This window comes from Dasypus novemcinctus, chromosome 2, assembly GCF_030445035.2.
Source record: "Dasypus novemcinctus isolate mDasNov1 chromosome 2, mDasNov1.1.hap2, whole genome shotgun sequence".
Lineage (NCBI taxonomy): Eukaryota > Metazoa > Chordata > Mammalia > Cingulata > Dasypodidae > Dasypus > Dasypus novemcinctus.
The window spans coordinates 188,992,942-189,007,288 of NC_080674.1; the positions used below are offsets into that span (position 1 = coordinate 188,992,942).

A 14,347-nucleotide genomic window follows, 5' to 3' on the forward strand; every position below is an offset into this window, starting at 1 on the left:
TTTTTGAATTTATTACCTTTATATAAAGTTTATTTACTCTAAACAGCAACACAGACGACACGCCATAGAAACACGGAGGAAGGGCCGTGGGGCGGGGGCTGGCTTTGGCTCTGAGGCTGGTGAGCAACACGACCCAGCTCTGCAGAGAGAGGGGCGAGGGGGCGAGCCTTTGCACACAGCCGGCGAGAGGCTAAGGACAGCGCTAGACGTGGAGGGCGTGCCTGCAACCTCGAGCGCCTAGGGGATTTAGCCACGTGTAAACGTTTATAATTTCACAGCAGTTGAAATACTGACATCGATATTTTAAAAAAAGCAGGTTTTACATAACAATCAACCACACAAAAGACGGAAGAGACCCTGAATGAAAACCCGGGCAATTCCGCGACCCCAGAGCCGTCTACCAGCGGTGGAAACGGCGTGGCCCCCGCCCAGCCTCCCCAGGGCACTAGTCACCAAACGCAGCAGCTGTAGATTTGCAAGAATGATGTAAACAAGTTCTTGCCAAACCAATCCCTTCCTTTGGACGATGCCACAAGGTCGCTGCTGATGAGGGTGCAAACTCCTCGGCTTGTGCTGGAACCCTTTCCTCGTAGTCCACTCCTTTGGGCAGTAAATCGTGGACGCCTCGGCTTGAGCGGGCATGGCCTGCTATTTTCTCAAGAAAGATGGACAAAAGCTCGGGACTATGTAAGCCTTGACTAATAAAACAAAACAGGCGAGCGCGCCAAGCCCTGTGTAAGCGTGATGGCCGGCTCCAGCCCTGGTCGTCCAGGACGGACAAGCGCGCGGTGCCCGCAGGGGACACGCTGGGGTGGAGGAGCCGCGGGTCTCAGTGGCACTTCGGTGGTGAGGCGGGTGATCGCCTTCGAAGAGCATCCGCAGCTTGAACGAGCCTCCTTCCTGCGCACGGGGTCCCTTTCGGGCCCGGGACGGCGCTCTGCCAGTTCATCAGGCTCATTGTCCCACCAGGGTTCTCGGTCTGCACAGCCACGAAGCCAAAAGGGTGGTCGTTCCTCCAAGCGCGGCGCTCCCGGGCGAGTCCGCTGCGCGCCATCCCCGACGCGCTCGCAGTCCCCGGCCGCGGCCCCCGCGAGCGCCCGGGGGAGGCGGAGCAGCCGAGCGGGCGTCGCTGCGCTTCGCTCCGTCTCGGGACTTCCCTCCTGAGCCCCTAGGGTATTTTCTTAAATGGCCTTTAACTCAGTGTGCCAAAAAAGGAGAAAATTTTTTTTTTCATTTTGACTTCTTTTTTCTTTACTAGAGAAGTTGTGGGTTTACTGAAGAATCATGCATAAAATATAGAATTTCCATATACCATCATATTTTGACTGATTAAAATTAAAAAAAAAAATTTTAAACATGTATTATTTTCATCAATGTTACAAGATACTCATTTAACAACTGCGCTAAACAAATCTGCGTTGGTCCCTGGTTACTCTCCCTCCCCCATTGCTGTTCATTCATCAATCTTGAGCAGTTTTGGGTGATGTCTGCTCTGGCTGCTTTAGCCTGACAAGGGACGTAGATACTATGGGACAGAGGGATGGATTTGATTTGCTTGAAGTTGAAGATATCCTTGTCTTTGGGGTGGGACTGGTTGATTGTCGTCTGCTGGCTGGTTGTCCAGGGCAGGCCTGAAGAGCTGGAGAGTGGAAGTTGCCTGCATATCCGCTACATTTCAGGACTGAACCAGCATAGCAACAGCCCAAAGTCTTTTAGTGTTAGAGAACTCTACTTAACAGGTAAATTGAAAATTATAGGTTCAGATAAAAGGACTAGAAGAATCATGATGACGGAATTTATAATCGAGTATCACTCTGTTATACTGGGGAAATAGATTTACTTACATTCCGGGATTGGGCCCACTAAGAGGGTGTTGATTTCCTGTGGCCACACGGCTTACCTATGGTGTCCCGACAGCCCTAGCGTCCTCAGAGCACTTTTGTTTGATGCTTTGTTTACTGTGGCAGTTGTGAAGTCTGACTAAGATCTGCATAAGCATAACATCCAGAATGATCTCCTGACTCACTGTGAAATCTCTTAGTCATAAAATCTCTATTTAAAAAAACATATTTTCCCCATTTGGTCAAGTTCTTTCTCCAGATGCCTCACTGATTAACACATGCTGATAATCTCTCAGTGCCAGGACACTCATTCTGGGGAGTCATGTCCCTCACTGGGAGTGGGGGTAGGTAGTGAGTTGTTTGCAGAGTTTGGCTTAGAGAGAGATCACTCCTTGACTAACAAGGAGGTTTTCAGGAGGCAACTCTTAGGCATTAATTATACTTAGGCTTAATTTCATTATTATAGGAATAAGGTTCATACGTGCAAGCATTAAGATCCAGGGCTTGGCTTACTGGCCTATTTTCTTTTATCAGTCGAGGCTTGTAGATTCCAGAGCGTTTGTCCATCTTGAGAAAATAGCAGACTTCCCCAGGTGGGAAGTTTAGTATATTATTTTAGCTACTTTGAGAGCAATAACCTTGTGACAAGGAAATGCCTCTATCCAGAAAACATACCTATGGCAACCAGGATACCTTTATATTTCGTAGTGGTTTCTAGCTATATAACTTTCAAGGTGTTCAAAAGACGCCGTCTGTGATGAATGCACAATTATGTGATTATACCAAATACCATTGATTGTATACTTTTGATGAATTGTATGCTTTATTAATATGTATCAATAAAATTGATTTATTAAAAAAATCGAATTATATTAGTTAGACATTAAAAAAAAGACCCTATCTGTTTTGATGCTTGAGTGTATCACATGTTTTGTTAATTGGCAAAAAGCATAAATTATATATATACCTTGATTCTCATGTACTTTCAGAGAAACAACAGAGTAAAACAGTATAATGGACAAGGAAACTTGGTTGTTTCTGTGACGTATAATATTTTTCTAAGAATAAAATATGCAGCATTCCCATAACTTCCCTTCCCTCATCAGGACACCTAACATTGGTTTGGTACCTTTGTTACAATTGTCTCCCAGGAGTAATCTTTGATTCTTTGTGTGTCACCCCAAATCGCCTCTCCGTTGCCACAGATGGCTTTTCAGGCCTCCCTTTCCTTGTGCCCATGTGGCTAGGACTCTGTGCCCCCCGCTGCATACCTGCCCAATGCATGCCCGCACTGATCCCCTATGGGACCATCCAAAGCTAAAACCTGACCACGTACCCCCTCTTGTTCCTGAATGCTAGTGAATACCCAATCTTCATCTCTAGACGAGAGTCCTTTGTTTTGTTACGGGCAGATTTAAACTTCAGGGCACCTTCTCCACGTGTAGTAGGACCCTCAACTCAGAGTCTCTACACTCATTATCACCCCCAAATTCAGCTCCTTTTCGAGGGTTTCTCCCTTTGCGTGAGTGGTGGCTCCATCCAGGCTGTTTCCAAAGGAGAAATGTGAAACAATTCCTGAATTCTTTTGCTCCTTCACTGACAGCTTCTTACTCAAGGAAGAATGTCTTGAAATCTTAGGGTCTAAATATTTATGCAATTAACTGGCTTTTTCTTTTTTTACACTAGAATTAAACTGGTCCAGGTGTAAAAGGCTGTCACTATAGACCACAGACATAGCATTCTCATGGACAACCAAGATTATTTTGTCATTGGTGTGCAGGCCAAAACACTTATAAGATTTTACTGAGCAGACGATCTCCATTCTGTGTCCATTTGACAGCTCAGATCAAGCTAATTTTCTTCTCAGTATGCGCACTCCAGCCACACTGATCTCATATTTCCTGAAGACGTTAAGCACAGTTTGGTCTCGGGGCCTTTGCTCCATCTGTGATCGTGGCTTCTTTCTCATCATCCACAAATGCCATTTATTCTGCTGGTTCATTCTCATCACACTGGTCTCAGCTGGTCACTCTTTGTATAGAAGGCCTTCTCAGAAAATGATGCCCCCTTACAGTGCCACCTCATATTCTGTCCTTGATCTCCTTTAACATTTAATCTAGTTCATTATCACTCCTCCGTCAAGTACAGTTTTCCCATGAGTCTGTAAATTCATGGGTATCATGTCCACAAGGGAATTCAACTACAGAAGAGTTCCTCAGTCCTGACTCTGTGATGGAATCAGCCAGAAGCCTTTTTTTTTTTAAAGCAGTTTTATTGAGATTTATTCACATACCATACAATCCATCCAAAGTGTACAGTCAATAGCTTTTAGTATAAAAACAGAGTTGTGCATTCACTACCACAATCAATTTTAGAACATTTTCTTTACACCAAAAAGAAAAACCTCATGTCCCTTAGCATTCACCTCTCAATCCCTCTGACCTTCCCCAGCCCTACATCACCACTAATCTAGTTCTGCTCTATAAATTTATTTATATTTACATTTTATGTAAATGAAACCATACCCTATGCAGTACTTTTTGTCTGGTTTCTTTCACTTACCATAATGACTTTTTTTTTCATTTAAAAAATTGATTGAAGTATGTCATTCTTACATGAACATACATAAATAATGAGTGTATAGTAAAAGTTGTGAACTTACAAAACAAGCATGATGATACAGGACTCCCATATATCACCCCACCACCAACCCCTTGCATTGTTGTGAGACGTTTGTTACAACCTGTGAAAGAGCTTTGGATAGCCCGTACTTATATTTGACATTTCATACTTCCTTTCAGTTGACTTTTATGCTACAGACTAACAATTTCAGCCAAATCACATTTATAAATCAGCAGTGTTGATTATACTCACTGTATGTTACCATCAACTCTATTCATTTCCACATGTTTTCATATATGACATTCTTGAAAAGCAAACCATAGGGACAATATCCAGATCTGTTGTCAGAGGACTAGGGTAGGGAGAGAATTTTACTGCAAAGGGAAATGTAGAAACTTTGGTGGGGGGTGAATCAACTAATTTATATCCTGGTGGTTACATGACGGTGTACATTTGTCAAAAGTCACAAAACTGTACCCTAAATTGGATGAATTCTACTGTATGCAAATTAAACCTTAATAAAAATAGGTTCAGGGACTCATTAGTATCTTACTGCTATCCATCCTTGCCAGTCAGATATTTTTATAAAGTGTTTTTATGTTACTACATGCTCTTTATATAATTGTCAAAATCTTGGATTGTAGATTGAATTCTTCCAATTTATGGGAAATAGTCACCATGTAACCATTGCCAATTAATCCTTATTATCAAACCAGGCTTATTTTTTCAGAAAAGTATAACTTTATTTTCAATTCAAATAAGTGGAAAGTTTATGTCTCAAAATGAGGATTTATTTTTAAAAAAACATATTGGAATACATCTTGGAAGAGATTATAAAAAGCAATAAAGGCAAAGTAGGGCTCCCTGGCAGGGTGCCAAACTCCTGAACTGTCTACCCTGCCTATAGTGTCTGGATGTCTCCAGAGCCCTCAGGAACCGTACTGTTTGAGGTAGTATTTACTTTGGCTGTCAATGAGATCCTGCTGAGCTGTGCATAAGTACAACCTCTGGAATAACCTCCTGACACACTTTGAAGTCTCTCAACCATATAAATTTATTTGTACAAACAAAGAAAAGAAAAAAACATAAACAAAAAATTAAAACAAGAAAAAAACCTCATTTGTTTTTATCCTTTCCCCCTTTTGGTCAAGGTCTTTCTCCAGTTTCATTGCTAGCTGGTGCTTGGTAGTAATCCCTTGGTGCCCGGGGGGTTTATCCCCAGAAGTCATGTCCCATGCCGGAGAAAGGTAATGCATTTGTATGCTGAGTTTAATTTAGAGAGAGGCCACATTTGAGCAACAAGGTGGCCTCTCAGGAGGAAACTTGTAGGCACCCTATAATACTCAGCTAATGTTCAATTTCAAAAGTAGAGGTTCATAAGGATGGTCATCCATATCAAGGGCCTGTCATTGGTCTATCCTCCTTCAGTAGTCACTGTCCCTGTACTAAGGAAATTCTTGCTGTCCCATTAGAGAATGTGGCAGAGCTCCCCAGGATAGGAATTTGACATTCTTTTGGCTATTGTGTGGATCTCCACCCACTGTGACATTGAACACATCCATATGCCTTATAGTATGCCCAGGTGAACCTCCTCATATGCATCCCCCATCAGTGACACTCTGCACCAGTGATCCTCCCCTGCCACAGTATAACTCTTCTGTGATCCAAAACTTCTTCAAAAATGAAGCCAACAAAATATTCAAATACAATTAATAAGAAAATGAAATAATAGCTCCCTAGTGTGACAGAGTTGGACTCAGTTGTGGTTTCCCTACACATGTACACATGGCTCTTCTATCCCTTCTATCTGAACTTATAGTTCGTACTAGAGTTGATAGATGTATGTCCAAGAGACTTAAATCTTTGGGCTGTCTATGTGTTAGTTGGGCCCTGAATCTCAACAGAGTTGCAACACGTACTCTCAGTTTATTGGACTCACCCAGGAAAACTAAAAGGAGATGATGATGGGCAACAACCATCCCAAGGAACAGAGTGAGTCTGCAACTGCAAGCAAGATAGTCCCATCCATTTGCCCCATGGGATCTAAGCCTCCTCTCAATTGGAAGCAGAGTGGGCATCACCATCCCAGAATCCTCAGGATTGGGAAATGAATGATGGACTAGAGTGGATTTACTGGTATTCTACTTAAGACTTATTGTGATTCTAGCAATTGAAGAACTTATATCTTTGATGTGGAGGCAGTGGCCACCAGAGATTCTAAGTGGAGGGAGAGGGAAAAATAGGTGTAATATGGGGGTATTTTCAGAACTTGGGTATTGTCCTGAATGACATTGCAATGACAGATACAAGTCGTGGGAGAGACAATGTAAACTATGTAAACTATAATCCACACTTAGTGACAATACTCCAAAATGTGTTCACCAATTGTTACAAATGTACCACTCTAATGAAGGATGTAGTTAATGTGGGAAAGTGTGGGAGGGGTAGGGTGAAGGACATATGAGAGTTCCCTATATTTTTTTTCTATTTTTTTATAGATTTTAAAAATTTAAAAAAAGTACATAGATCATACAAAATATTACTTTAAAAAATATGAGGATCCCATATACCCCGACTCCCCACTCCCCCACTCTTCCCGCATCATCAAATTCTTTCATCAGCATGGCACATTCATTGCACTTGGTGAATACATTCTGGAGCACTGCTACACAGTATGGATTATAGTTTACATTGTAGTTTACACTCTCTCCCAATCCATTCAGTGGGTTATGTCAGGATATATGATGTCCTGCATCTGTCACCGCAATATCATTCAGGACAACTCCAAGTCCTGGAAATACCCCCATATCACACCTCTTCTTCCCTCTCCCTGCCCTCAGCAACTCCCATGACCACTGTTTCCACATCAATGATACAGTTTCTTCCATTGCTAGAGTCAGAATAATTCTATAGTAGAATACCAGTAAATCCACTCTAATCCATATTTTATTCCTCCGTCCTGAGGACCCTGGGATGGCGATGCCCACTCCACCTCTAAATCGAGAGGGCCTAGATCCATGTAACGTTTATGTAATTTACGTATCTATAAAAAAATATTTAAAAAATGCAGTAAAGCCAAGATTAAAATTATGTAAAGTTAGTAGTCTCTCACTGCTTAATCTAAAATAATGCAGTATAATATGTTGCTAAACTTATGAGTTATTAATGAAGTATGATAGGAGTTACAGTTCTTCACTAAATATGTTTGAATGTGTATGTCAAACTCTAACATTGGGCTTTGGGTAATAATTAAATAAGATTCATTTGTTTTAAAACATAAATGAGTTAATTTCGTTTTATACATGGAAAGCATTTCCTATCTATTTAATTAAAAAAAATATATACTGCTAAAAGATAATCTGTTTAACAGCCATTTAATTTTAATAAATAGTAGGTAGAAATAAAATTGGATGAAGAATAACTGTAATTGGCAAATTTGATTGATATGATTTGAAAAAAATAGCATTTGACTATCTTGATTACTGCACATCTTATCAGGAGATCACATAAAATTTTTACCCATATATTATTTTAACAAATCAACCTTTTTGATACATATTAATGAAGCATAAAATTCATCCAAAGTGAACAATCAATGGCATTTGGTATAATCACATAGTTTTTAACTATTATAATTAAAAAATTTTTTTGAAGCTGTAGGTTTACATAAAAGTCATGTAAAAAATATGATATTCCCATATACCCACTATTGTTGACACTTTGCCATTGTTATGCAGTTGATGAAAGAATATTAAAATACTACTGTTAACATTAAGTATATGTTTTCCCATATGCCACCTTATTATTTATACCTTGTAGTAGTTATGTACTTTTGCCCTAGTTCATGAAAGAACATTCTTGTATTTGGACTTTTAACCTAATCATTCAACTACAGAACAGTTTCTCAGTCCTGACTCTATAATGGAATCAGCCAGAAGATTTCTTTAAGGGTTCATCCTGGTGGTTCAGATCTAATTATTCTGTGCTGATTCTCTGGATTTGTGAAAATCTCCATGGGTAGTGATCTACTATGCAGCCTGGGTTGAAATCTGATGTCTTAGAGTTACAGGGTGAGATTTTCACTTACCTACATCCAAGGGCAGATCCTTTCACATCACATTGTACTTTTCAGAGGCAGTAATTTTAGCAAATGTGAGTCAAACCCAGGCCTCAGATTGGAAATACAAGGAAAGGGTCAATCTATAATGACAAATGTCCCATCCCAAGAGATTCTTATGGAAAACTCTTAGCCATAAAAACTCATTTGTATTTAATATTTCCCCCTTTTGGTCCAGGTCTTCTTCTGGATGCATTGCTAGTTGGTGGTTGGTAATACTCTCTCAGTGCCAGGGAGGCTCATCCCTTGAGTCATGTCTCGTGTCAGTGGGAAGATATTATGTTTATATGCTGAGTTTGGCTTAGAGAGAGTCCACGTTTGAGCAACAAGGAGACTTTTAGGAGGATAAAGTTTGAATTTCATAAGAAAAGGTTCATAAGTACAATCATTAATATCAAGGGCCTGGGGCAATAGTCTGTCTTTCTTTTATAGGCACTGCACTTGTACTCGGGGGATTCTTGCCATTCTATTAGAGAATGTAGCAGGACTCTCCATAAAATTGAACTTTTATGGCTAAGAGATTTCAAAGTGAGTCTGGAGGTCATTCCAGAGGTTACACTTATGCAGCTCTAATTCAGACTTCACAAACTCAGGAATGGCTAAGAGATTTCAAAGTGAGTTGGGTGGTAATTCCAGAGGTCACACTTAATGCACATCACAGCAGGATCTCATTGACTGCCACAGTAAACAGTACCTCAAACAACAGAGCTCCTAAAGGCTCTAGAGACATCCAGACACTATAAGTAGGACAGACAAACTCAGGAATTCAGCACCCTGTCAGTGGGCCTTACCTTGGAATTTATGCTCCCCAGTATAACAGACTTAGACTCATTTATAGTTTCCCTACACATGGCTCTTCTGCCCCTTTTATTTGATCCTATAATTCACACTATACTTGTTAAATGTATGTCCCAGAGACTTAAGTCTTTCTCTGTTCATGTGCCAGTTGAGCTCCAAATCTCAGCAGAGTTGCAATACCTACTCTCCAGTTCATTGGACTCACCCAGGACAACTAATGAGAAGATGCTGATGGGCAACACTCATCACAAGGAACAGAGAGCATCTGCAATGCAAGCAACATGATTCCATCCATCTGCCCCATGGGACTCAAGTCTCCTCTTGTAGGAAAGACTTGTGGGAAATCTTACTGTCTGATGGCTTGGACGCCAGCTTCCTGCATGCTAAACCAACAAGGTTTTTGAGAGAGCTGTATGAACAAAACCATTGTCAGCCTGGAATAAAAAGGACATGGAAAGGAGAGATTGAAGGAAAAACAGCTTTAAGAGGAAAACCATGGAAGCTGAGATCTGGAATTAAGATATTACCTTGGGCCAAGAGAGGAACACCACCCATGTGTACAGAGAGGATGAGTTTGCCCCAGCAGTTGAAGAGGGTCGATGTTCCCATCCTATGTTCTGGGAGAGTTTTGCTGCCCCAGGGTACAGAGAGGGTAGAGCACATTCCCTGAAGATTAGGCAGTTAATGTCAGCACTCCACAGGTCTGAGAGGGGTGGACCTCTCCCCTAAAGGTTAGGGAAGGCCAGGTGGTCAACTCATTGCTCTGAGAATGTTGAGCCAGTATGCCAAACGTTAGGGGGAATGTTGTCTTCACATCACTGTACTAGGGGAGTTAAGTCTCTAACCCAAATATTGGGTAAGGTGTGGCTATCACCCCAACACTCTTGGAGGGAGAGTTCTGGAGCTTGGTCGACACCCAGATTCTTGCTGAGGGTGAAACCAAGACAAGGACTATTGGGCGAACCAGTGGAAAAGGTGGGTCCCCATATGGCCCCAAGGAGAAGAAACCATCTTCTTAAGAATGACTACAGACTTTGATATCGAATGGAGGATGCCCTGCAGGTTTACTGAACTGCAGAGGAACCATGACTCATGTTTCCCTCACAATTTCTCCTTACTGTAATGAAGACATTTATCCTATGTCTGTCCATTTGTGTATTGGAAACAGATAAATTGTTTTGTAAGTTTCAGAGGTCTATAGCAGCCAGGACTTTGCCCCAAGACAAACTATTTCTTTAAACTGATTGTGATATGATTTAGTACTTGCATTGTTACTAATTTAAGGTTTTTTTTCGAATATTGTAATGTCTTTTTGCAATTCAGAGGGTGGAGTGTAGCAGTTTGATATGGTTATGAATTCCAAAAATAGATATTGGATTATGCTTGTAATCTGATCTGTACCTGGGCATGATCGAGTTATGATTAGGGTGTTTATCTTTGCCACAGATAAAAGGCATGGCAAAGAACGGAGTTGGGGGTTTCTGATGTTGGGATTTTGATGTTGGAGTTTGATGTTGAAGACTTAAGCTGGAGCCCCGGGAAGTCAGCATGCAGAGGAAAGAGAAGCCAGCCCCAGGAAGAAAGGAACCTTGAATCCAGAGAAAAGCAACCCCAGGAACGTAGGAACCCAGGAAGCTGAACCCTCGCAGACGTCGGCAGCCATCTTGCTCCAAGTAGACTTTGGTGAGGGAAGTAACTTATGCTTTATGGCCTGGTATCTGTAAGCTCCTACCCCAAATAAATGCCCTTTATGAAAACCAACCAATTTCTGGTATTTTGCATCAGCACCCCTTTGGCCGACTAATACCCCTCTTAATTAGAAACAGAATGGGCATCATCATCCCCAAATCCTCAAGATTGGGGAATGAACAATGGACTAAAAAAGACATTATTATTATAGCAATAGAAGAACACTTATCAGTGATATAAAGGCAGTGGCTTCCAGAGGTTCTGACGGGAGGGAGAAGGAAGAATAGGTATAATGTGGGGACATTTTCATGACTTTGGAACTGTCCTGCATGGCAGTACAATGACAGATACAAACTGTTATATATTTTGTCATAACCTACAAAATTGTGTGGGATAGAGTAAAAACTATAATGTAAACAATAGTCCATGGTTAGTAGCAATGCTTCAATATGTGTACATCAATTGTAACAAATTACCACACTAATAAAGGATGTTGTTAATGTGGGAAAGTGTGGGAGAGGGAAAGGGTGGGTCATATGGGAATCCCCTATATTTTTATGTAACATTTATAGAATCTAAAATTTCTTTAGAAGTAAAAAATTAAAATTAAAAAATTATTTCCAATCCATCATAGATTCATACTTTTGGAAAACACAATAAAAATATATTGTTTTTAAAAATGAAAATAAAAACAAAAACAATTTTATTGATAATTTCCCCCCTTTTGATCAAGTTCTTTCTCCATACGCCTTGCTGATTAACACATGTTAGTAATCCCTCAGTGCCAGGGAGGCTGTTGCAACTCTGCTCTTGAAGGGCATGGGTTGGGGCAGTGGCAAGACCAAAGAAGACACTCAGCACATAATCAGATAAGAGCTTTATTTATTGAGATTTACAGACAGGAGAGATTCTCTCTAGTAGTGGCAGTCCAGAGAATGAAGGTAGCACTCCAAAAAGAGGTGGGAAAATGAAGGGCAATATACAAGGTCTCAGAACAAAGACATTTCATAACAGAGTTACATAAATGGGGTCTGGTGATGTTACCCTAAGAAGGACTTGAACAGCCTGGAGAAAATTACAGTCTACAATACCATCTGTACATTGCTTTTCTGAGAGAAGTTTTGTTACACATTTTTTAAAAAAAGATTTATTTATTTTTTATTTATTTCTCTCCCCCTCCCTGCTCCCCACTCCCCAGCTGTCTGCTCTCTGTATCCATTCGCTGTGTGCTCTTCTGTGACCGCTTCTATCCTTATCAGCGGCACCGGGAATCTGTGTTTCTTTTTTTGTTGCGTTATCTTATTGTGTCAGCTCTCTGTGTGTGCAGCACCATTCCTGGGCAGGCTGCACTTTCTTTCACGCTGGGCAGCTCTCCTTACAGGGTGCACTCCTTGCACTGCGCATGGGCCAGCTCATCACACGGGTCAGGAGGCCCGGGGTTTGAACCTTGGACCTCCTATGTGGTAGGTGGACGCCCTATCCGTTGGGCCAGATCCTAGCCAATAACTCAAAGGGAGAGGCAGCATGCAGGGTACTAGGGATGCAAGGGAGTTTGATAATACTGAAGTTTACCTCTTTAAATGTTTTATATACTTTCTAAACACTTTCAATGCAATTTATAACATATTAAATGAGCTTAACTGTTTTTAGTACATTACCTTTGACTTTTGTATCTTTATCATGATTACTTTAATTTACAGGTATTTTATTTTAGCAGTACAGAAAAAAACTACTTTTAAATTGTTTTATGAAAAGTTAAGATACCCAGTGGAATTAAGATTATTTCCCCCCTATGATCACTTTTTTCTTTCTGTTCTTTTAAAATTCTTCTACCACCACCACCTTAATAAGCAGATTGAGGTGACCTCTGACAGGTTTTCCTGTTATGAGGGAAATATTTTGTTATTAATATTAATTTAGGTTTTAATTAATAATGGCTTCCTGGAATTAGCCATTTAAATATTTCAGTTTAGAAAATGCTTTTGCAAACTTCCTATAACCATAAGTTACTTTTACCTTTAAATAAGCTTTTTAAATTACAATTAGCAACCAATGAAATTTACTTTTATCCATTTAAGTTTTGTCTTATATTCTTCATTTGGTTCCGTGAAAACTAGTTATTTTACTTTAGGACAGATGTATATTTCATTAAACATGAATTTACAATATTCCTTATCTTAAAGATTTAATACATATAATGCTAATTTATTTTATTAATATCCTATAAACCTAGGGAGATTACACCAAAGCCAAAAATAGTGTCTGCAAGGTTCTGGAATATAATATAAATGTTTAATTTGTTTTAATTAAAATGTAGAAAAGATCTTTCCATAGCTTTTAAGCACTTTTTTTTTACTTACTGAAATTTGGTAATTGCATTTTTTACCCTCATTTTAAGGCTATTAAAAGGATTAAACTGGGGAATTTATAGGACTAACTATGATTTTTAATTCCCTGGCCTACATTTCCTTATTTTGCCACATCTAGCATTTTTCCCATTTTTCCTATTTTTCTTATTTGAGGATGAGTCCATAGGGTCCCATGCCTTAGGGACCCACCCAGGGTGGTTGATAAGCTCTGGACCTGGACTTGAGGCCGTCTGCAGCCCCTGGCCCCAGCATACCTGCAGCCCCTGGCCCCAGCGTACCTACCAGCCAGGGCTTCTAACTGATCATCAGCTTGGCACAGGCCATCAGGGGAAGAACCTTTCATCTCTGCCTGTGCCAGGCACATGTCCCTTTCTAACTTTGCCTCTTTTTCTAAGTGAAGCACAGAGGCCTTTGCCCATTGTTCTGCCTCAGTAGCTACCTGCAAGTCTCCAAACAGGGGCCATCCTATAGCCCCTGCTATCTGGCAGTTTCCCTTTTTCTTAATTAAATGCAGCTGCCTTGCCACCTGCTGTACCACTGCCAGTATATCTGCTGGAGTGTTTCTGGCACCCCCGTACTCTCTCGGCAGTTCCCACTTGTCCTGGAGGCAGCCACCCCTCCCCACATGGATGTTACAGACCAACCCGGGATCTCCTTCACAGAGTCTCCTTTCCATGAGCTCATGCCTGCGATCGCTGGTGGGCCTTCGGTCTCCTGACTGGCTGCGTATCAACTGGTACAACCCAGCTCCTGAAGGGCAGGGGTGTGGGCAGTGGCAAGATCAAAAGACACACTTGGCACATAATCAAACCTGAGCTTTACTTATTGGGATTTACGGACAGGAGAGATTCTCTCTGGTGGCAGCGTCCAGAGAATAAAGATAGTGCTTCGCAAAGAGGTGGGAAAATGAG

At 40.9% G+C, this 14,347-nt stretch overlaps 1 protein-coding gene across 1 annotated transcript; it reads right to left on the reverse strand.

The window, feature by feature from the left end:
• Nucleotides 1-445: 445 nt before the first annotated feature.
• On the reverse strand, nt 446-2,408 carry LOC111766669 (SUMO-conjugating enzyme UBC9). The gene is given in 6 exon segments (XM_071218710.1): nt 446-600; nt 603-639; nt 641-852; nt 855-903; nt 905-1,168; nt 2,355-2,408. Coding segments are annotated over 6 exon segments (771 nt in total).
• Nucleotides 2,409-14,347: the final 11,939 nt, after the last annotated feature.